Here is a 22,992-nt window from a genome sequence, read left to right as displayed (position 1 = left end):
AGCTTCTCAAATCAGCTGCATTTCTCAGGCTATAAGACTATCAGACATTTTTGTGTAATGGTACATGCATCTGTACTATCATTTTCGATTCATGGGAGTTAAACACAATGCAAATGCACTATAGGTAGGGTTAGATTTAAATTCCCTAGGGTCCATTATCTAGTTTATCTGCCCTTAAGTAGTTGGGCGATTCATAGCATATAGTGCCTCCGTAGAGATATAAGTAGAAGACATTACCCTCACTGCAGTGCTCTGGTTCGGGTGTTAAGACTGTACTGTCACTCAGTTTATCTCATATGCAGTCACCTATAGAATATCATATATCCTGTGATCCCTAGGGCAATGATTCTATATGAATTTCCCTATTAATCTTTTGTAAACAGCACGTAAGCCTAATGCATTCAGCTCCCACCTCTTAGAACTGTGAACCTCCGTTAACTACTTCCCTATCCTCAGCTTTAACTGTTGTTAAGTTGCCTCACTAATTATCCATGTTTTCCAGCGTAATTTGAGCACATTATACACAACATAGCTTTCACATATGTTTGAAGAGGCTACTTAAGATGAATATTAAAGTTGTTAGATAAGCACAATAACAATAGAGCGGTATGCTATTTGCGGCCTACCCTCCGCCCCCCACTACCTATGTGCGTTAGGGATGATTTCTTTCTTCCCCGCATATCTTTTGACAGTTAGGTAGTCTCTGTCCAACCCGTAGAGCCATGACTTAGTTTTTCCTGTATTTTCATAGAACGGCTCTCGGGGTTTAAAAACAGGTAATTAAACTTTGTTAGAATTTCCTGCCTCTCTGTAGTTTATATATGATAATAGTCCTAATCATCCATACATTCTAATACAAGTTCAGTGTTATCAGTTAATAGATTTAGAATAGAAACTGAAGTCTGTTTTATTTGAATATTGTATGTTCATTCCACAACCTGTATCACTCCATATATGCTGGAACTATGATTTGTACTATTATCTATGTCAACATGTCCTCAAATGCTTGCTTGACTTCTGGTCCCTTGACTGGACCTGTTAATCTGAGGACTTTGCAAATCTATTAGACTCATAAAATGAGGTGTTTAAGTGTCACGTCATGTCAGTAGAATGTATCCTGTGAAGTTTTACCTTTTGATGAGACTGTTGTGAACCTGCTATTTTAACCTCAATAAAAAATTATTAAAAAAAAAAAAAATAAAAAAAAAATTTCTAAACAAATTCCTCAGTTCCATCATTCAAAATTTAAACCATTCTGAGAATTTTGCCGATGATCCAGGAAGGTCAATATATGACTACCGTGGATATTCCTATCCACAAAGATCACCATCAGTTCCTAAGGTTCGCCTTTCTGGACAAGCATTACCAGTTCGTGGCCCTTCCTTTCGGGTTGGCCACTGCTCCCAGAATTTTTACAAAGGTGCTAGGGTCCCTCTTAGCGGTACTAAGACTGCAGGGCATTGCAGTAGCACCTTACCTAGACGACATCTTAATACAGGCGTCATCTTTTCACAGAGCCAAGGCTCATACAGACATTGTTCTGGCCTTTCTAAGGTCTCACGGGTGGAAGGTGAACGTCGAAAAAAGTTCTCTGTCCCCGCTCACAAGGGTTCCCTTCCTGGGAACACTAATAGACTCGGTAGAAATGAAAATATTTCTTTTAAAATTCTATTTAAAAGCAACTAAAGATTTCAGACAAACATCATCCTTGTTTGTTGTTTATTCTGGTAAGAGGAGAGGTCAGAAAGCGACTGCTACCTCTCTTTCCTTCTGGCTGAAAAGCATCCGATTGGCTTATGAGACTGCTGGACAGCAGCCTCCTGAACGAATTTCAGCTCATTCCACCAGAGCTGTGGCTTCCACATGGGCTTTCAAGAATGAGGCTTCTGTTGAACAGATTTGTAAGGCAGCGATGTGGTCTTCACTGCATACTTTTGCCAAATTTTACAAATTCAATACTTTTGCTTCTTCGGAGGCTATTTTTGGGAGAAAGGTTTTACAAGCAGTGGTGCCTTCCGTTTAGGTTACCTGACTTGTTCCCTCCCTTCATCCGTGTCCTAAAGCTTTGGTATTGGTATCCCACAAGTAAGGATGAATCCGTGGACTGGATACACCTTGTAAGAGAAAACAGAATTGATGCTTACCTGATAAATTACTTTCTCTTACGGTGTATCCAGTCCATGTCCCGCCCTGGCATTTAAGTCAGGATAAAAATTTTTTTCATTTAAAACTACAGTCACCACTGCACCCTATGGTTTCTCCTTTTTCTCCTAACCGTCGGTCGAATGACGGGGGGGGGGGGGGGGAGCCTGAGGGGGAGCTATATGGACAGCTCTGCTGTGTGCTCTCTTTGCCACTTCCTGTAGGGAATGAGAATATCCCACAAGTAAGGATGAATCCGTGGACTGGATACACCGTAAGAGAAAGTAATTTATCAGGTAAGCATAAATTCTGTTTTCTCTCTGTAAGCTGGCCTATGTCTGTGCCCTACTATTCTCTGGTCTGAAGGCTGCTATCATTATGGGACATAATGAAAATATGGGGTGCGGTAGTAATATGACGCTATTTAACCCTTTCATGTGTGGGGATTTAACGGAGTAGTGCACTCCGGATCACGTTATTTTTAATATTCTTGTGGCATGGTTAGGATGTGACATTAACAGGGGAACTGACTTAATTTGGGGCACTTTTATGAGGTCCAACGCTACTCCGGGGGCTCCATTTTTGTTTTTTTGAAATAAAGAACTATGGTAATGAGCCGCGCTTGAGTTCTGCTCTGATACGCCCATGATGGGCGGGGACATGTTTTGCGCGCAAGTAGAAGCAGCGCAGTGTCTTCCTGGGAGTCGGACGGATACTTGACTCCGGTGTTTTGTCTGGACTGCATGGGTAGTTAGAACTCAGGCGGTCTAGACACTCTGCTGCACGGGTGACGTTCTTTTGTCTCAGAGAGGGGGCAGGCAAGCGCCGCAGCAGAGCTGTGGCGAGGTGTCTAAATTTGAGGGTGCAGTTATCATTAAGTTAACTGTTCATGGGATACGTATAATCACGACTTTTATTTTTCAAAGCCACAATTATGAGAGTTTTTGTTTGCACAGTGTGCTGCGCAAAAGATTTTATTTTTTAAAGGCACAGTTTTTATTTTTATTCTACAACGAGATTGTGCATAAAAGGTGTTTGATATAATTGAATACTATTTTCTGTTTTTTTACTATGGATGACCTTGATGTCAGTACTTGTTCCATGTGTTTAGATGCCATTGTGGAACCCCTGCTTACTTTTTGTCCCTCATGCACTGAGAGGGCATTGCAATATAAAGAACAGATATTCTTTAATAAAGGGATACCTAAGGATGTTTCTCAGACTGGTGCTACTACCTTCTCCCCAAGCGTCACAACCTTTAACGCCCACTCAAGTGATGCCACGTCCCTCTACCGCGTCCAATTCATTCACGCTGCAAGATATGGCTGCAGTTATGTCATCTACCCTTACAGAAGTTTTGTCTAAGTTGCCAGTGTTACAGGGCAAATGCAGCAGGACAGAAGCCCTTGTGGTCCCTGCAACTTCTGATGTTTTGATGGCTATCTCCGATTTACCCTCCCAGGGCTCTGAATCGGGGTGTAGGGAAAACCTCTCTGAGGGGGAACTATCAGACTCAGGTAGTGCTTTGCCCCAGACAGATTTGGATGTCATGTCCTTCAGGTTTAAACTTGAACACCTCCGTCTGTTGCTGCGGGATGTTTTAATGACTCTAGACGACTGTGACTCTTTAGTGGTACCGGCAGAAAAATTGTGTAAGATGGACAAATAATTAGAGGTCCCTTCTTATTCTGATGTCTTTCCGGTTCCTAAGAGAATTTCGGAAATTCTTACACGGGAATGGGAAAGACCGGGTATCCCGTATTCACCCTCTCCCATTTTTAAGAAAATGTACCCTATAGCTGACTCCGTTCGGGACGCTTGGCAAACGATTCCTAAGGTGGAAGGAGCTATTTCTACCCTGGCTAAGCGTACGACTATCCCTATTGAGGACAGCTGTGCTTTCAAAGACCCTATGGATAAAAAGTTGGAGGGTCTTCTAAAGAAGCTATTTGTCCATCAAGGGTTTTTATTACAACCAACGGCCTGAATTGTAGCAGTCACAACTGCATCTGCCTTTTGGTTTGATGCCTTGGAAGAGTCTTTTAAGACTGAGACCTCTTTAGAAGAGATAATGGATAGAATTAAGGCCCTCAAGCTGGCTAATTCTTTTGTCACTGATGCCGCCTTTCAGATTGCCAAATTGGCGGCTAAGAATGCAGGTTTTTCCATCTTAGCGAGCAGAGCCTTATGGTTAAAATCTTGGTATGCGGATGTGTCCTCCAAATCCAAACTTTTGGCTATTCCTTTCAAGGGGAAGACCCTGTTCAGGCCTGACTTGAAGGAGATTATTTCTGATATTACGGGAGGTAAGGGTCACCTCCTCCCTCAGGATAAAACATCTAAGCAAAGCATAGGCAGAGTAATTTTCTTTCCTTTCGAAATTTCAAGGGAGTCCCCTCTTCCGCTAAACAAGAAGGGAATTTTGCTCAAGCCAAGTCCTAACCAGGCTTGGACCAAAGGTTAGCAACCCAAGAAGCCCGCTGCTGCTCCCAAATCAGCATGAAGGGGCGGCCCCCGATCCAGGACCGGATGTAGTGGGGGGCAGACTTTCTCTGTTTGTCCAGACTTGGATAAGAGACATTCAGGATCCCTGGACACTAGAAATCGTGTCTCAGGGGTATCAGTTGGAGTTCAAAAATTCCTTCCCAAGGGGAAGGTTTCTTTTTTCACGATTGTCTGTAGACCAGATAAAAAGAGAGGCGTTCTAAGTTGTGTAAAAGACCTCTCCACTATGGTTGTAGTTTGCCCCGTTCAAAAACAGGGGCAGGGGTTTTACTCAAATCTGTTAGTGGTTCCCAAAAAGGAGGGACCATGCCGACCCATTTTAGATCTCAAGAGTCTAAACAAGTTTCTCAGAGTTCCGTTTTTCAAAATGGAAACTATTCGGACAATTCTTCCATTGATCCAGGAATGTCAATATATGACTACCGTGGACTTAAAGGATGCATATCTTCATATTCCTATCCACAGAGATTACCAGTTCTTGAGGTTTGCCTTCCTGGACAAACATTTTCAGTTTGTGGCTCTTTCGGACTGGCCACAGCACCCAGGATCTTCACAAAGGTTCTAGGGTCTCTACTGGCTGTTCTCAGACCGCGGGGCATTGCAGTGGCGCCTTATCTGGACGATATTCTAATCCAGGCGTCTTATCAGCTGACAAAGTCTCATACCGACGTGGTTCTATCCTTTCTAAGGACTCACGGGTGGAAGGTGAATCTAGAAAAGAGTTCACTAATTCCACAAACAAGGGTTCCTTTCTTAGGAACTCTCATAGACTCTGTTTCCATGAAAATCTTCTTGACGGAAGTCAAAGTTAAAGATTTTGAATACTTGCCGAACCCTTCAGTCCAATCCTCTGCCATCAGTGGCTCAGTGCTTGGAGGTAATTGGATTGATGGTGGCGGCGATGGACATCATTCCGTTTGCTCGTTTTAATCTCAGACAATGGAATGGAGATTATGCAAATTTATCTCCTCAAATATATCTAGATCAGGAGACAAGAGACTCTCTGGTGGTTGTCGCAGGATCATCTGTCCCAAGTGACGTGTTTTCGCAGACCCTCATGGGTGATAGTGACAACGGACGCCAGTCTACTAGGATGGGGTGCAGTCTGGAATTCCCTGAAGGCTCAGGGTGTGTGGACTCGATCGGACTCTCTTCTTCCAATCAATATTCTGGAATTGAGAGCAATATTCAATGCCCTTCAGGCTTGGCCTTAGTTGGCTTCGGCCAAATTCATCCGATTTCAGTCGGACAACATCACGACTGTGGCTTACATCAATCATCAGGGATTAACAAGGAGTTCCTTAGCAATGAGCGAAGTATCCAAGATAATTCAATGGGCGGAGGCTTACGCTTGTTCTCTGTCAGCAATCTGCATCCCAGGAGTAGACAACTGGGAAGCGGATTTTTTGAGAAGACAGAAGTTTCATCCGGGGGAATGGGAACTACATCCGTAAGTCTTTTCTACTCTGATTCTCAGATGGGGCAGGCCGGAGCTGGATCTCATGGCATGTCGTCAGAATGCCAAGCTCCTGAGATATGGATCCAGGTCCAGGGATCCTCAGGCCGAACTGATAGTTTCCTTGGCAGTGCCTTGGTCGTTCAACCTAGCTTATGTGTTTCCTCCGATTGCTCTCCTTCCACGGGTGATTGCTTGGGTCAAACAAGAGTGAGCCTCAGTAATTCTCATAGCCCCTGCGTGGCCACGCAGGACTTGGTATGCCGATCTGGTGGACATGTCGTCCCAGCCACCGTGGAGGCTTCCACTAAGACAGGATCTTCTCATTCAGCGACCCTTCCATCATTCGAATCTAATTTCTCTACAGCTGACTGCTTGGAGATTGAACGCTTGATTTTATCTAAGCGAGGGTTCTCTGATTCGGTCATTGATACTTTGATTCAGGCACTTAAGCCTGTTACTAGAAAGATTTACCATAAGATATGGCGTGAATATCTTTATTGGTGCGAATCCAAGGGTTACTCAAGGAGTAAGATTAGGATTCCCAGGGTTGTTGGCAAGTTCCTTAAAGGGACAGATTTCTGCTCTATCTATTTTGTTACACAAACGTCTGGCAGATGCTCCGGATGTTCAATTTTTTTGTCAGGCTCTGACTAGAATCAAGCCAGTGTTTAGAACAATTGCTCCTCCTTGGAGTTTGAATTTAGTTCTTAATTTTCTTCATGGGGTTCCGTTTGAACCTATGCATTCCATAGATATTAAGTTGTTATCGTGGAAGGTTTTATTTTTGGTTGCTATTTCGTCTGCTCGCAGAGTTTCTGAGCTTTCAGCATTAAAATGTGACTCTCCTTATCTTGTTTTCCATGCGGATAAGGTAGTATTGCGTACCAAACCCGGTTTTCTTCCTAAGGTTGTTTCCAACAAAAATATTAATCAGGAAATCCTTCATTGTGTCCTAATCCTTCCTCAAAGAAGGAGCGTCTGTTACATAATTTGGACGTAGTCCGTGCCCTGAAGTTTTACTTGCAGGCCACTAAAGAATTTCGTCAATCATCTTTGTTGTCTTTTCTGGGAGACGTAGGGGTCAAAAAGTTACGGCTACCTCTCTTTCTCTTTGGCTGAAGAGTATCATCCGCTTTGCATACGAGACTGCTGGACAGCAGCCTCCTGAATGAATTACGGCTCATTCCACTAGGGCTGTGGCTTCCTCATGGGCATTTATAAATGACGCTTCTGTTGAACAGATTTGCAAGGCTGCAACTTGGTCGTCTCTTCACACTTTTTCCAAATTGTACAAATTTGATACCTTTTTTCCTCATCCGAGGCTATTTTTGGGAGAAAAGTTCTTCAAGCAGTGGTGCCTTCCGTTTAGGTTCCTGTCTTGTCCCTCCCTTTCATCCGTGTCCTATAGCTTTGGTATTGTATCACATAAGGATGAAATCCGTGGACTCGTCATATCTTGTTAAAGAAAAGGAAATTTATGCTTACCTGATTAATTTATTTCTTTTACGATATGACGAGTCCACGGCCCACCCTGTCATTTTCTAAGACAGGTCTTTCTTTTTATTAAACTTCAGTCACCTCTGCACCTTGGCTTTTCCTTTCTCTTCCTAACTTCAGTCGAATGACTGGAGTGGGAGGGAAGGGAGGAGCTATATATACAGCTTTGCTGTGGTGCTCTTTGCCTTCTCCTGCTGACCAGGAGGCGATATCCTATAAGTAAGGATGAAATCCGTGGACTCGTCATATAGTAAAAGAAATAAATTTATCAGGTAAGCATAACTTTCCTTTCTTTTGCATGATGTACCGAGTCCACGGATGTATCCTTACTTGTGGGATATTATCCTTCCTAACAGGAAGTGGCTGGCAAAGAGAGCACCACAGCAGAACTGTCTATATAGCTCCCCCCTTAACTCCACCCCCCAGTCATTCTCTTTGCCGGCTCTAAGCAGGAAGGGTAAAGTGAAAGAGGTGTTAAGCTGTTAGTTTCATTTTATCTACAATCAAGAGTTTATTTTTAAATGGTACCGGTGTTGTACTATTTACTCTCAGGCAGGACATAGATGAAGATTTCTGCCTGGAGGATTATGATCTTAGCATTTGTAACTAAGGTCCACTGCTGTTCCCACAGAAGCTGAGGAGTACAGGAAAACTTCAGTGTGTGGAACGGTTTCTTGCTATGCAGCAATGAGGTATGTTCAGTCATATTTTCTGCAGAGACTGTGTTAACGCAGAAAGGCTGACAGTATCCCCATTAGGGGAAGGGTAAGCAGTAATCCTAGGATGAAAGAGGCTTTACTAGCTTGAATGAAGGGCTGAGTTTTTTTGGGCACTCAGTTTGTTTATTAGAAAGTGGAGACAAACGTCTGTGTGTTCTGGGAGTAACGTTTTTTATGTTTATGGGAACGTTTGCTTGAGGGGTCATTTGGCTTATTTAGGGTTGTTATAACCCACATGGTTTTCAAACATAGTTTTCTAGATTTGTGTAGGCCCCAGCAACATCGAGTGAGGTGGGCGGGGCCTATTTTTGCGCCTTTTTGCACATTTAGTAATTCAGACAAGCAGCAAGCAACTTCTTCTGAGGTCCCGATAGTCTTCTGAGGGCCTATTCGAAGCTTTAACCCCAGATTATTGTTCCTAAGAGCAGGTAGGGCCACAGCAGAGCTGTGGCAAGGTGCTAATAGGGGTTTTGTCATTTGTGGGTTTATTGCTTATTTACTTGTGGTGCAATCCTTCTAAGGCATAGTGGGTACACTGTTAAAATTTCGGAAAATTTGAAGCAATTTTAACCTGTTTTGCAGTTTGTGTATGCCTTTTTTTCTCTTAAAGGCACAGTACCGTTTTTGCAAATTGTGTTTTTTTCATTAAATAAAGTGTTTTCCAAGCTTGCTTGCTTTATTACTAGTCTGTTAAACATGTCTGACACTGAGGAAACTCATTGCTCAAATTGTTTACAAGCCATTGTGGAACCCCATCTTAGAATGTGTCCCACTTGTACTGATATGTCTAAATTGCAAACAGCATATTTTGACTTATAAAAATTTGGCATTAAATGATTCTCAGACAGAAGGAAGTCAGGTTTTGCCATCTAGTTCTCTCCAAGTGTCACAACCGGTAACGCCCGCACAAGCGACGCCAAGTACTTCTAGTGCGTCTAATTCTTTCACCTTGCAAGATATGGCTTCAGTTATGAATACTACCCTCACAGAGGTTTTATCTAAACTGCCTGGGTTGCAAGGGAAGCGCAGTAACTCTGGGTTAATAACAAATGCTGAGCCGTCTGACGCTTTAGTAGCCGTATCCGATATTCCCTCACAATGTTCTGAAGTAGGGATGAGGGATTTGCTGTTTGAGGGAGAGATTTCTGATTCAGGAAAGAAGTTCCCTCAGACAGATTCAGATATGACGGCATTTAAATTTAAGCTAGAGCACCTCCGCTTATTGCTCAGGGAGGTTTTAGCTACTCTGGATGATTGTGACCCTATTGTAGTTCCAGATAAATTGTGTAAAATGGACAAATATTTAGAGGTTCCTGTTTACACTGATGTTTTTCCGGTCCCTAAGAGGATTTTGGACATTGTTACTAAGGAGTGGGATAGACCAGGTATTCCGTTCGCTTCCCCTCCTGTTTTTAAGAAAATGTTCCCTATTTCTGACACCATAAAGGACTCATGGCAGACGGTCCCTAAGGTGGAGAGAGCTATTTCTACCCTGGCTAAGCGTACAACTATACCTATTGAAGACAGTTGTGCTTTCATTGATCCTATGGATAAAAAATTAGAGGGTCTCCTAAAGAAAATTTTTGTTCATCAAGGTTTTCTTCTTCAACCTATAGCATACATTGTTCCTGTAACCACTGCAGCTGCCTTTTGGTTTGAGGCTCTAGAAGAGGCTCTTCAGATGGAGACCCCACTAGATGATATTTTGGACAGAATTAAGGCTCTTAAGTTGGCTAATTCTTTTATTACAGACGCCGGTTTTCATCTTTCTAAGTTAGCGGCAAAGAATTCAGGTTTTGCCATTTTAGCGCGTAGAGCATTATGGTTTAAGTCCTGGTCAGCTGATGTGTCATCTAAATCAAAGCTTTTGTCTATCCCTTTCAAAGGTAAGACCTTATTCGGGCCTGCACTGAAAGAGATCATTTCAGACATTACTGGAGGGAAGGGTCATACCCTCCCTCAGGATAAGTCAAATAAGACAAGGACCAAACAAAATAATTTTCGTTCCTTTCGAAACTTCAAGAGTGGTCCCACTTCCTCTTCCTCTGCTGCAAAGCAAGAAGGGAACTTTGCTCAATCCAAGCCAACCTGGAGACCTAATCAGTCTTGGAACAAGGGTAAACAGGCAAAAAAGCCTGCTGCTGCCACTAAGTCAGCATGAAGGGGTAGCCCCCGATACGGGACCGGATCTTGTAGGGGGCAGACTTTCTCCCTTTGCTCAGGCCTGGGCAAGAGACGTTCAGGATTCCTGGGCAGTAGAAATTGTAACCCAGGGATACCTTCTAGATTTCAAGGACTCCCCTCCAAGGGGGAGGCTCCATCTTTCTCAATTGTCTGTCTGTAAACCCGACAAAAAGAGAGGTGTTCTTACGCTGTGTAGAAGACCTTTTTACCATGGGAGTGATCTGCCCAGTTCCAAAAGCAGAACAAGGGCAGGGGTTCTACTCCAATCTGTTTATAGTTCCCAAAAAGGAGAGAACATTCAGACCAATTCTGGATCTCAAGATCCTAAACCAGTTCCTAAGAGTCCCATCCTTCAAGATGGAGACCATTCGGACTATCTTACCATTGATCCAGGAGGGTCAATATATGACCACCGTGGATTTAAAGGATGCGTATCTACACATTCCTATCCACAAAGATCATCACCAGTTCCTCAGGTTCGCCTTTCTGGACAAGCATTATTAGTTTGTGGCTCTTCCTTTCGGGTTGGCCACGGCGTCACAAATCTTCACGAAGGTGCTAGGGTCCCTTCTGGCGGTTCTAAGGCCACGGGGCATAGTAGTGGCGCCTTATCTAGACGACATTCTGATTCAAGCGTCGACCTTCCAACTAGCCAAGTCTCACACAGACTTAGTGTTTAACTTTCTAAGATCTCACGGGTGGAAGGTGAACGTAAAAAAGAGTTCTCTTTCCCCCCCTCACAAGAGTTTCATTTCTAGGGACTCTGATAGACTCAGTGGACATGAAAATATTTCTGACGGAGGTCAGGAAATCAAAGATTTTGTCCACCTGCCGAGCTCTTCACTCCATTCCTCGGCCGTCAGTGGCTCAGTGTATGTAGGTAATCGGTCTAATGGTAGCGGCAATGGACATAGTTCCGTTTGCGCGCTTGCATCTCAGACCACTGCAACTATGCATGCTCAATCAGTGGAATGGGGATTATGTGGATTTATCTCCTCAGATAAATCTGGATCGAGAGACCAGATACTCTCTCCTCTTTGGTGGTTGTCACATTATCATCTGTCTCAGGGAATGTGTTTCCGCAGGCCTTAATGGGTTATAGTGACGACAGACGCCAGCCTTCTGGGCTGGGGTGCAGTCTGGAATTCCCTAAAGGCTCAGGGTTTGTGGACTCGGGAGGAGGCTCTCCTACCGATAAATATTCTGGAATTAAGAGCGATGTTCAATGCTCTCCAGGCATGGCTTCAGCTGGCTTCGGACAGATTCATCAGGTTTCAGTCGGACAACATCACGACTGTGGCTTATATCAATCATCAGGGTGGAACAAGGAGTTCCTTAGTGATGATAGAGGTCTCAAGGATAATCCGATGGGCAGAGGCTCACTCTTGCCATCTGTCAGCGATCTATATCCCAGGTGTAGAGAAATGGATGGCAGACTTTCTAAGTCGTCAGACTTTCCATCCGGGGGAGTGGGAACTCCATCCGGAGGTGTTTGCTCAACTGGTTCGGCTATGGGGCACACCAGAACGCCAAACTTCCTTGTTACGGCTCCAGGTCAAGGGATCCTCAGGCTGTACTGATAGATGCTCTAGCAGTACCCTGGTCGTTCAACCTGGCTTATGTGTTTCCACCTTTCTCTCTCCTTCCACGTCTGATTGCCAAAATCAAACAGGAGAGAGCATCGGTGATTTTGATAGTGCCTGCGTGGCCACGCAGGACTTGGTATGCAGACCTGGTGGACATGTCATCTCTTCCACCATGGTCTCTGCCGCTGAGACAGGACCTTCTGATTCAAGGTCCATTCAAGCATCCAAATCGAATTTCTCTGCAACTGACTGCTTGGAGATTGAACGCTTGATTCTATCAAAGCGGGGTTTCTCTGAGTCAGTCATAAATACCTTGATTCAGGCTCGAAAGCCTGTTACCAGGAAAATCTATCATAAGATATGGCGTAAATATCTTTTTTGGTGCAAATCCAAAGGCTTCTGGAGTAAAATCAAGATTCCTAGGATTTTGTCTTTTCTCCAAGAGGGTTTGAAGAAAGGATTGTCAGCTAGTTCTCTAAAAGGACAGATATCTGCTCTGTCTATTTTGTTGCACAAGCGTCTGGCAGATGTTCCAGACGTTCTGGCTTTTTGTCAGGCTTTAGCTAGAATTAAGCCTGTGTTTGCTCCGCCATGGAGTCTAAATTTAGTTCTTAGAGTTCTTCAGGGGGTTCTGTTTGAACCCATGCATTCCATAGATATTAAGTTTTGTTCCTAGTTGCTATCTCTTCAGCTCGAAGAGTTTCTGAACTATCTGCATTACAATGTGACTCGCCTTATCTTGTGTTCCATGCTGATAAGGTGGTTTTACGTACCAAGCCTGGGTTCTTACCTAAGGCTATTACTAACAGGAATATCAATCAGGAAATTGTTGTTCCTTCTCTGTGTCCTAATCCTTCTTGTAAGAAGGAACGTCTGTTGCACAACTTGGACGTGGTTCGTGCTTTCGAAATTTTATTTGCAGGCAACCAAAGATTTTCGTCAAACATCTTCTTTGTTTGTTGTCTATTCTGGAAAGCGTAGGGGTCAAAAGGCTACGGCGACTTCTCTTTCCTTTTGGCTGAAAAGCATCATCCGTTTGGCTTATGAGACTGCTAGACGGCAGCCTCCTGAAAGGATTACAGCTCATTTTACTAGAGCGGTAGCTTCCACATGGGCTTTTAAAAATGATGCTTCTGTTGAACAGATTTGTAAGGCTGCGACTTGGTCTCGCTTCATACCTTTTCCAAATTTTCCAAATTTGGTACTTTTGCTTCTTCGGAGGCTATTTTTGGGAGGTTTTGCAAGCAGTGGTGCCTTCCGTTTAGGTTTCTGTCTTGTCCCTCCCTTCATCCGTGTCCTAAAGCTTTGGTATTGGTATCCCACAAGTAAGGATGAATCCGTGGACTCGGTCCATCATGCAAAAGAAAACATTTATGCTTACCTGATAAATGTCTTTCTTTTGCGATGTACCGAGTCCACGGCCCGCCCTGTCTATTCAAGACAGACGGTATTTTTGATTAAAAACTTCAGTCACCTCTGCACCTTATAGTTTCTCCTTTTTCTTCCTTTGCCTTTGGTCGAATGACTGGGGGGAGGAGTTAAGGGGGGAGCTATATAGACAGCTCTGCTGTGGTGCTCTCTTTGCCACTTCCTGTTAGGAAGGATAATATCCCACAAGTAAGGATGAATCCGTGGACTCGGTACATCGCAAAAGAATGAAATTTATCAGGTAAGCATAAATTTTGCTTTTTTCAGAGAATATGAATGGTAAAACAAAAACTTTTCTTTCACTCATGGTTAGTGTTTGGCTGAAGCCATTTATTATCAATCAACTGTATTTACTCTTTTTAGATCCTAATGACAACAGAAACTACCCAAATGACCCTGATCAAAAGTTTACATACCCTGGTGATTTTGGCCTGATAACATGCACACAAGTTGACACAAAGTGGTTTGAATGGCTATTAAAGGTAACCATCCTCACCTGTGATCTGTTTGCTTGTAATTGGTGTGTGTGTATAAAAGGTCAATGAGTTTCACGACTCCTGACAGACCCTTGGATCTTTCACCCAGTGCTGCACTGATGTTTCTGGATTCTGAGTCATGGGGAAAGAAAAAGAATTGTCACAGAATCTGTGAGAAAAAGGTAGTTGAACTGTATAAAACAGGAAAGGGATATAAAAAGATATCCAAGGAATTGAGAATGCAAATCAGCAGTGTTCAAACTCTAATCAAGAAGATCACAGGTGAGGATGGTTACCTTTTAATAGCCATTCAAACCCCTTTGTTTCAACTTGTGTGCATGTTATCAGGACAAAATCACCAGGGTAGGTAAACTTTTGATCAGATCATTTGGGTAGTTTCTGTTGTCATTATCATTTAAAAAGAGTAAACACAGTTGATTGATAATAAATTGCTTCAGCCAAACACTAACCATGAGTGAAAGAAAAGTTTTTGTGTTATTCATATTCTCTGAAAAATGGCCAAGAAATAATAAATTCTGCCAGGGTATGTAAACTTATGAGCACAACTGTATGTGATGGTCAGGTGTCTATTTCCTTTTGGCTATGTAGTATATATACATTTTTAATATATAAAAACATTTTTTTTCCACTTGAAGCATGATGTATTAAAAAAATATCCAGTTTTAAGTTAATTCCTAGCTTTTATGTGTATTCAATACATGCATGTATATATGATTCTCTCAAAAATTTGAGTTGTCAGATTAATGTATGCTGGTTACTGGTTTATGATTGTATGCATTTTTTCTTCAGATTCCCCACAAAGAAGCATAAGTTCTGCAGCCTCTGTTCCTCTTTCTTTAGAAAATAGGGCAGCCGGCAGTTCTGTTGCAGCAGTGGCTTATCCATCTAATTCTGTTACTCCTCTTAATGAAACTGACGATGAAGATAATCAAAATCCAGTTGAAAAAGTCAAGTATGTATATTCGTGACTGTGCCAACAGTCACTAAATGCAAAAAGCTATATTGTTTTTTATGCTGATAATTTATATTAAAGTTTTAACATTTGTTATCCTCTAGTCTTTTTTTTTTGTTCTTCACATGGACACGTGGTCTGATATTGTATTGGTTATGATTTAATTATTTTGTTATTTTATGCTACTGTTACAGTCAATTGTTATTGTTTAAAAAGATAGATAATCCCTTTATTACCCATTTACCTGTTTTGCATAACAAACACGGTTATATTAATATACTTTTTACCTCTGTGATTACCTTGTATCTAAGCTGTTGCAGAGTGCCCCCTTATTTCAGTTTTTCGACAGACTTGCATTTAGCCAATCAGTGCTAAAAGTGAATTGGAAAGTTGTTTAAAATTGCATTTCCTATCTGAAGCATGAAAGTTTTATTTTGACTAGACTGTCCTTTTAAGTGTAAGCTTTTTGGGAAATCTTAGCCTGGTTTTCCTTTACAGTAATTTGCATAATCCTCCCTACAGGAATCTAAAGTAAGTATTTTAATGCCCACCCCTCATTGATGCTCCTGAATTCTATATGCCAGTTAAATTTCCAATAATCCCAACCTCTTATTTCTTTCATAAGGTAGTGAGATTCCACAAGCCATTGCTTATGTATATCTCAGTCTTATCTTTGCCTCCACAGGAGAAGGTGAATAATTGAGTTGCTCCAGATTCTTTGTTGACCTACTGAGACCCATTTTCCTCTTAGAGAGCCAGGAATAGGACAAAGTGGAGTAAGGACTACTAAGTAGTGACAGATTTCCTGCACTTGAGTTTGTCACAAGCCTGCCACAGGTGTTGCAGGGAATTGTTCCTTAGCCTCCACTGTTGGTTTGTTGGCATACTCCGCCGAGATATCCTCTACTGGTGTTTACACAGCACTGAAAGGGCTCTCTACTGGAAGCAGTCTTTCCTGCTCCTGGTAAACACTGTAGTGGGTGCCCTTCAGGTAAGTACCAAAATTCATACACTCACATAACCCACAGGCTAATAGCATGTATAGACTCCTGTACATCATAGCAAGAGGGACACATTTATTTCACAGACGTTACCACCATTCTCTACGTAGACACATACTATTCTATTTATATAGCATGCACTGGCTTTGCCTATGCATTTAGCTCCCTCCATTTACGCTATTGAGCTGCACTATCAGAAGGTGGTAACCTATCTGTCTTCTTTACGTTATTATTATTATTATTATAAAGACAAAAGCAGCGGCTCGGCAGCTTGATTACGTTTTTCCCGCTGAACTAATTCCTGCCTTTTTGTTTTTTCTCATCAGCAGCCATTTTTTTTAATATGGCCTTTTATCTACCTGCGGTATATCTATTACTCGTGGAGGGGATAAGATTATCTGATATTCTAAGAGCTGGGCTCCGCATTAGATAAAAAAAAATATAAAAATAATCTGTGTACTATTATATTTACGTTTATATTTACTGTCTGTTTCTTTCTTATGACACGGTGAGTCCACAGGATCATCAATTACTTTTGGGAATATAACCCCTGGCCAGCAGGTGGAGGCAAAGAGCACCACAGCAAAGCTATAAGTATCACTTCCCTTCACACAACCCCCAGTCATTCTCTTTGCCTTAGGTGCAAGGAGGAGGTGAAATTTAGGTGTCTGTCAAGATCCTTAAATCAAGAGTTTATTATTTTGGAAGCCTGGGCAATTTTTCTCTGATCTTTCCTGACATGCTGGGTTTAGCTATACTCCATGTTAGTCTCTTCAGCAGGACTGTGGTAGCTTTTCAGCAGTTAAGAACTTGTGGGGTAGGCCTCACTGCGTTTTCCTAACAATTTTGCTGCTCATTTATAATTTTCCAGAGTAGGCTTACTCTTTTCATTATTTTATTCGCAGGACCCTTTGAGGAGCGGCTTCCTTCCATTCCTAGAGCTGTGTAAGGTAAGTGCCATTTTTATCTTTAGAGAACCCTGGCATTAAGTTGGTTTCCTATCTACACCTTTTCTGGGACTAGTATTCCCCTGAGTTCAGGCAAAATCAAACAGGCTGGCAGGGCACTGTGGGCACAGTTCTAAGAGAAAGGTGGTAAAAGAGAAGCTCTTCTTCATAATTGGAAAGAGTCTACAGCTGCATTCATTACTTTTGGGAACTAAGAACCTGGCCAACAGGAGGAGGCAAAGACACCCCAGCCAAAGGCTTAATTACTCCTCCCACTTCCCTCATCCCCCAGTCATTTTTTGCCTTTCATCCCAGGAGGTTGGCAGAGAAGTGTCAATTTGTTTCGTCTCTTATGGAGGTTACTACTCTTCGCAATGGGACAGGAGTTTTAAGTAGCTCTATAAGCTTCTCAGATAGGGCCTGGGTGAAAGTTAGAGTCTGGAGATGCAGGGAGAGTTCTCTTTTGCAACACCATCCCGACATATTAACAGCTCCTATAGCAATCGGCGTTGACGAGTTTCGCAGACTGCTTTTTCTTTCAAGTCTGTTAGGAGCGATGCTATGACCTGTCACACTTGAAGTGTTCCTGTTCCACGGCGTGGATTCTGGTAAGATTGTTTAATTTTTTATTACAGAATGTTAACACAGAAGACAGGGTCACATTGTGGGGCCTTTTATCTTTATATAATCAAGGGTTAATATCTCCTTAGGGGGATTATTGAACAGGGGGGAATTATCTTATGTTTATTTGATGTTATGCTGCTTTATGTGTGAGATGTTAGGCTCATAGGCTGTTATGGAATATACACTTTCACTTTGAGAGCCATGCAGCTTACAACCTTGGCATGCTTTCTCTCATAGCAGGGTCAGTCCTGCATTGTGCACTGTGCGATTCATTCCCTCTTTCCTGACCGGAATATCAGAGAGAAGTCCTAAATCTCTGTACTGTCTGGGTCATAGGAGGTGGTGAGTTCCCCAGCCATTGGGGTTTAAGGGTGCTGTTTCTCCAACATAGGTGTGTCCGGTCCACGGCGTCATCCTTACTTGTGGGATATTCTCTTCCCCAACAGGAAATGGCAAAGAGCCCAGCAAAGCTGGTCACATGATCCCTCCTAGGCTCCGCCTACCCCAGTCATTCTCTTTGCCGTTGTACAGGCAACATCTCCACGGAGATGGCTTAGAGTTTTTTAGTGTTTAACTGTAGTTTTTATTATTCAATCAAGAGTTTGTTATTTTGAAATAGTGCTGGTATGTACTATTTACTCAGAAACAGAAAAGAGATGAAGATTTCTGTTTGTATGAGGAAAATGATTTTAGCAACCGTCACTAAAATCCATGGCTGTTCCACACAGGACTGTTGAGAGCAATTAACTTCAGTTGGGGGAACAGTGAGCAGTCTCTTGCTGCTTGAGGTATGACACGTTCTAACAAGACGATGTAATGCTGGAAGCTGTCATTTTCCCTATGGGATCCGGTAAGCCATGTTTATTACGATTGTAAATAAGGGCTTCAAAAAGGGCTTATTAAGACTGTAGACTTTTTTTGGGCTAAATCGATTGATTATTAACACATATTTAGCCTTGAGGAATCATTTTATCTGGGTATTTTGATATAATAATATCGGCAGGCACTGTTTTAGACACCTTATTCTTTAGGGGCTTTCCCAAAGCATAGGCAGAGCCTCATTTTCGCGCCGGTGTTGCGCACTTGTTTTTGAGAGGCATGGCATGCAGTCGCATGTGAGAGGAGCTCGGATACTTAGAAAAGACTTTCTGAAGGCGTCATTTGGTATCGTATTCCCCTTGGGGCTTGGTTGGGTCTCAGCAAAGCAGATACCAGGGACTGTAAAGGGGTTAAAGTTCAAAACGGCTCCGGTTCCGTTATTTTAAGGGTTAAAGCTTCCAAATTTGGTGTGCAATACTTTTAAGGCTTTAAGACACTGTGGTGAAAATTTGGTGAATTTTGAACAATTCCTTCATGTTTTTTCGCATTTGCAGTAAAAAAGTGTGTTCAGTTTAAAATTTAAAGTGACAGTAACGGTTTTATTTTAAAACGTTTTTTGTACTTTGTTATCAAGTTTATGCCTGTTTAACATGTCTGAACTACCAGATAGACTGTGTTCTGAATGTGGGGAAGCCAGAATTCCTATTCATTTAAATAAATGTGATTTATGTGACAATGACAATGATGCCCAAGATGATTCCTCAAGTGAGGGGAGTAAGCATGGTACTGCATCATTCCCTCCTTCGTCTACACGAGTCTTGCCCACTCAGGAGGCCCCTAGTACATCTAGCGCGCCAATACTCCTTACTATGCAACAATTAACGGCTGTAATGGATAATTCTGTCAAAAACATTTTAGCCAAAATGAACACTTATCAGCGTAAGCGCGACTGCTCTGTTTTAGATACTGAAGAGCATGACGACGCTGATATTAATATTTCTGAAGGGCCTCTAACTCAGTCTGATGGGGCCAGGGAGGTTTTGTCTGAGGGAGAAATTACTGATTCAGGGCACATTTCTCAACAAGCTGAACCTGATGTGATTGCTTTTAAATTTAAGTTGGAACATCTCCGCATTCTGCTTAAGGAGGTATTATCCACTCTGGATGATTGTGACAAGTTGGTCATCCCAGAGAAACTATGTAAAATGGACAAGTTCCTAGAGGTGCCGGGGCTCCCAGAAGCTTTTCCTATACCCAAGCGGGTGGCGGACATTGTTAATAAAGAATGGGAAAGGCCCGGTATTCCTTTCGTCCCTCCCCCCATATTTAAAAAATTGTTTCCTATGGTCGACCCCAGAAAGGACTTATGGCAGACAGTCCCTAAGGTCGAGGGAGCGGTTTCCACTTTAAACAAACGCACCACTATACCCATAGAGGATAGTTGTGCTTTCAAAGATCCTATGGATAAAAAATTAGAAGGTTTGCTTAAAAAGATGTTTGTTCAGCAGGGTTACCTTCTACAACCAATTTCATGCATTGTCCCTGTCGCTACAGCCGCATGTTTCTGGTTCGATGAGCTGATAAAGGCGGTCGACAGTGATTCTCCTCCTTATGAGGAGATTATGGACAGAATCAATGCTCTCAAATTGGCTAATTCTTTCACCCTAGACGCCACTTTGCAATTGGCTAGGTTAGCGGCTAAGAATTCTGGGTTTGCTATTGTGGCGTGCAGAGCGCTTTGGTTGAAATCTTGGTCGGCTGATGCGTCTTCCAAGAACAAGCTACTTAACATTCCTTTCAAGGGGAAAACGCTGTTTGGCCCTGACTTGAAAGAGATTATCTCGGATATCACTGGGGGTAAGGGCCACGCCCTTCCTCAGGATCGGCCTTTCAAGGCAAAAAATAAACCTAATTTTCGTCCCTTTCGTAGAAACGGACCAGCCCAAGGTGCTACGTCCTCTAAGCAAGAGGGTAATACTTCTCAAGCCAAGCCAGCTTGGAGACCAATGCAAGGCTGGAACAAGGGAAAGCAGGCCAAGAAACCTGCCACTGCTACCAAGACAGCATGAAATGTTGGCCCCCGATCCGGGACCGGATCTGGTGGGGGGCAGACTCTCTCTCTTCGCTCAGGCTTGGGCAAGAGATGTTCTGGATCCTTGGGCGCTAGAAATAGTCTCCCAAGGTTATCTTCTGGAATTCAAGGGACTTCCCCCAAGGGGGAGGTTCCACAGGTCTCAGTTGTCTTCAGACCACATAAAAAGACAGGCATTCTTACATTGTGTAGAAGACCTGTTAAAAATGGGAGTGATTCATCCCGTTCCATTAAGAGAACAAGGGATGGGGTTCTACTCCAATCTGTTTATAGTTCCCAAAAAAGAGGGAACGTTCAGACCAATCTTAGATCTCAAGATCTTAAACAAGTTTCTCAAGGTTCCATCGTTCAAGATGGAAACCATTCGAACTATTCTTCCTTCCATCCAGGAAGGTCAATTCTTGACCACGGTGGATTTAAAGGATGCGTATCTACATATTCCTATCCACAAGGAACATCATCGGTTCCTGAGGTTCGCATTCCTGGACAAACATTACCAGTTCGTGGCGCTTCCTTTCGGATTAGCCACTGCTCCAAGGATTTTCACAAAGGTACTAGGGTCCCTTCTAGCTGTGCTAAGACCAAGGGGCATTGCTGTAGTACCTTACTTGGACGACATTCTGATTCAAGCGTCGTCCCTTCCTCAAGCAAAGGCTCACACGGACATTGTCCTGGCCTTTCTCAGATCTCACGGATGGAAAGTGAACGTGGAAAAGAGTTCTCTATCTCCGTCAACAAGGGTTCCCTTCTTGGGAACAATAATAGACTCCTTAGAAATGAGGATTTTTCTGACAGAGGCCAGAAAAACAAAACTTCTAGACTCTTGTCGGATACTTCATTCCGTTCCTCTTCCTTCCATAGCTCAGTGCATGGAAGTGATCGGGTTGATGGTAGCGGCAATGGACATAGTTCCTTTTGCACGCATTCATCTAAGACCATTACAACTGTGCATGCTCAGTCAGTGGAATGGGGACTATACAGACTTGTCTCCGAAGATACAATTAAATCAGAAGACCAGAGACTCACTCCGTTGGTGGCTGTCCCTGGACAACCTGTCACGAGGGATGACATTCCGCAGACCAGAGTGGGTCATTGTCACGACCGACGCCAGTCTGATGGGCTGGGGCGCGGTCTGGGGATCCCTGAAAGCTCAGGGTCTTTGGTCTCGGGAAGAATCTCTTCTACCGATAAATATTCTGGAACTGAGAGCGATATTCAATGCTCTCAAGGCTTGGCCTCAGCTAGCGAGGGCCAAGTTCATACGGTTTCAATCAGACAACATGACAACTGTTGCGTACATCAACCATCAGGGGGGAACAAGGAGTTCCCTGGCGATGGAAGAAGTGACCAAAATCATTCTATGGGCGGAGTCTCACTCCTGCCACCTGTCTGCTATCCACATCCCAGGAGTGGAAAATTGGGAAGCGGATTTTCTGAGTCGTCAGACATTGCATCCGGGGGAGTGGGAACTCCATCCGGAAATCTTTGCCCAAGTCACTCAGCTGTGGGGCATTCCAGACATGGATCTGATGGCCTCTCGTCAGAACTTCAAAGTTCCTTGCTACGGGTCCAGATCCAGGGATCCCAAGGCGGCTCTAGTGGATGCACTAGTAGCACCTTGGACCTTCAAACTAGCTTATGTGTTCCCGCTGTTTCCTCTCATCCCCAGGCTGGTAGCCAGGATCAATCAGGAGAGGGCGTCGGTGATCTTGATAGCTCCTGCGTGGCCACGCAGGACTTGGTATGCAGATCTGGTGAATATGTCATCGGCTCCTCCTTGGAAGCTACCTTTGAGACGAGACCTTCTTGTTCAGGGTCCGTTCGAACATCCGAATCTGGTTTCACTCCAGCTGACTGCTTGGAGATTGAACGCTTGATCTTATCGAAGCGAGGGTTCTCAGATTCTGTTATCGATACTCTTGTTCAGGCCAGAAAGCCTGTAACTAGAAAGATTTACCACAAAATTTGGAAAAAATATATCTGTTGGTGTGAATCTAAAGGATTCCCTTGGGACAAGGTTAAGATTCCTAGGATTCTATCCTTCCTTCAAGAAGGATTGGAAAAAGGATTATCTGCAAGTTCCCTGAAGGGACAGATTTCTGCCTTGTCTGTGTTACTTCACAAAAAGCTGGCCGCTGTGCCAGATGTTCAAGCCTTTGTTCAGGCTCTGGTTAGAATTAAGCCTGTTTACAAACCTTTGACTCCTCCTTGGAGTCTCAATTTAGTTCTTTCAGTTCTTCAGGGGGTTCCGTTTGAACCCTTGCATTCCGTTGATATTAAGTTATTATCTTGGAAAGTTTTGTTTTTAGTTGCAATTTCTTCTGCTAGAAGAGTTTCAGAATTATCTGCTCTGCAGTGTTCTCCTCCTTATCTGGTGTTCCATGCAGATAAGGTGGTTTTACGTACTAAACCTGGTTTTCTTCCAAAAGTTGTTTCTAACAAAAACATTAACCAGGAGATTATCGTACCTTCTCTATGTCCGAAACCAGTTTCAAAGAAGGAACGTTTGTTGCACAATTTGGATGTTGTTCGCGCTCTAA

At 43.1% G+C, this 22,992-nt stretch overlaps 1 protein-coding gene across 1 annotated transcript in view; it reads left to right on the top strand.

The window, feature by feature from the left end:
- Window positions 1–22,992, top strand: part of PCM1 (pericentriolar material 1) — a 1,063,655-nt gene that overhangs the window by 132,908 nt on the left and 907,755 nt on the right. Inside the window, exon 6 of the mRNA XM_053700258.1 lies at window positions 14,807–14,969. Within this exon, the coding sequence (XP_053556233.1) occupies window positions 14,807–14,969 (163 nt within the window). The remainder of the gene's footprint in view (window positions 1–14,806; window positions 14,970–22,992) is intronic.

The sequence above is a fragment of the Bombina bombina genome, chromosome 2 (assembly GCF_027579735.1).
Source record: "Bombina bombina isolate aBomBom1 chromosome 2, aBomBom1.pri, whole genome shotgun sequence".
Taxonomy (NCBI): Eukaryota; Metazoa; Chordata; class Amphibia; order Anura; family Bombinatoridae; genus Bombina; species Bombina bombina.
Note: the sequence above shows the minus strand (reverse complement) of the source record. Positions and strands in the feature narration are given on the sequence as shown.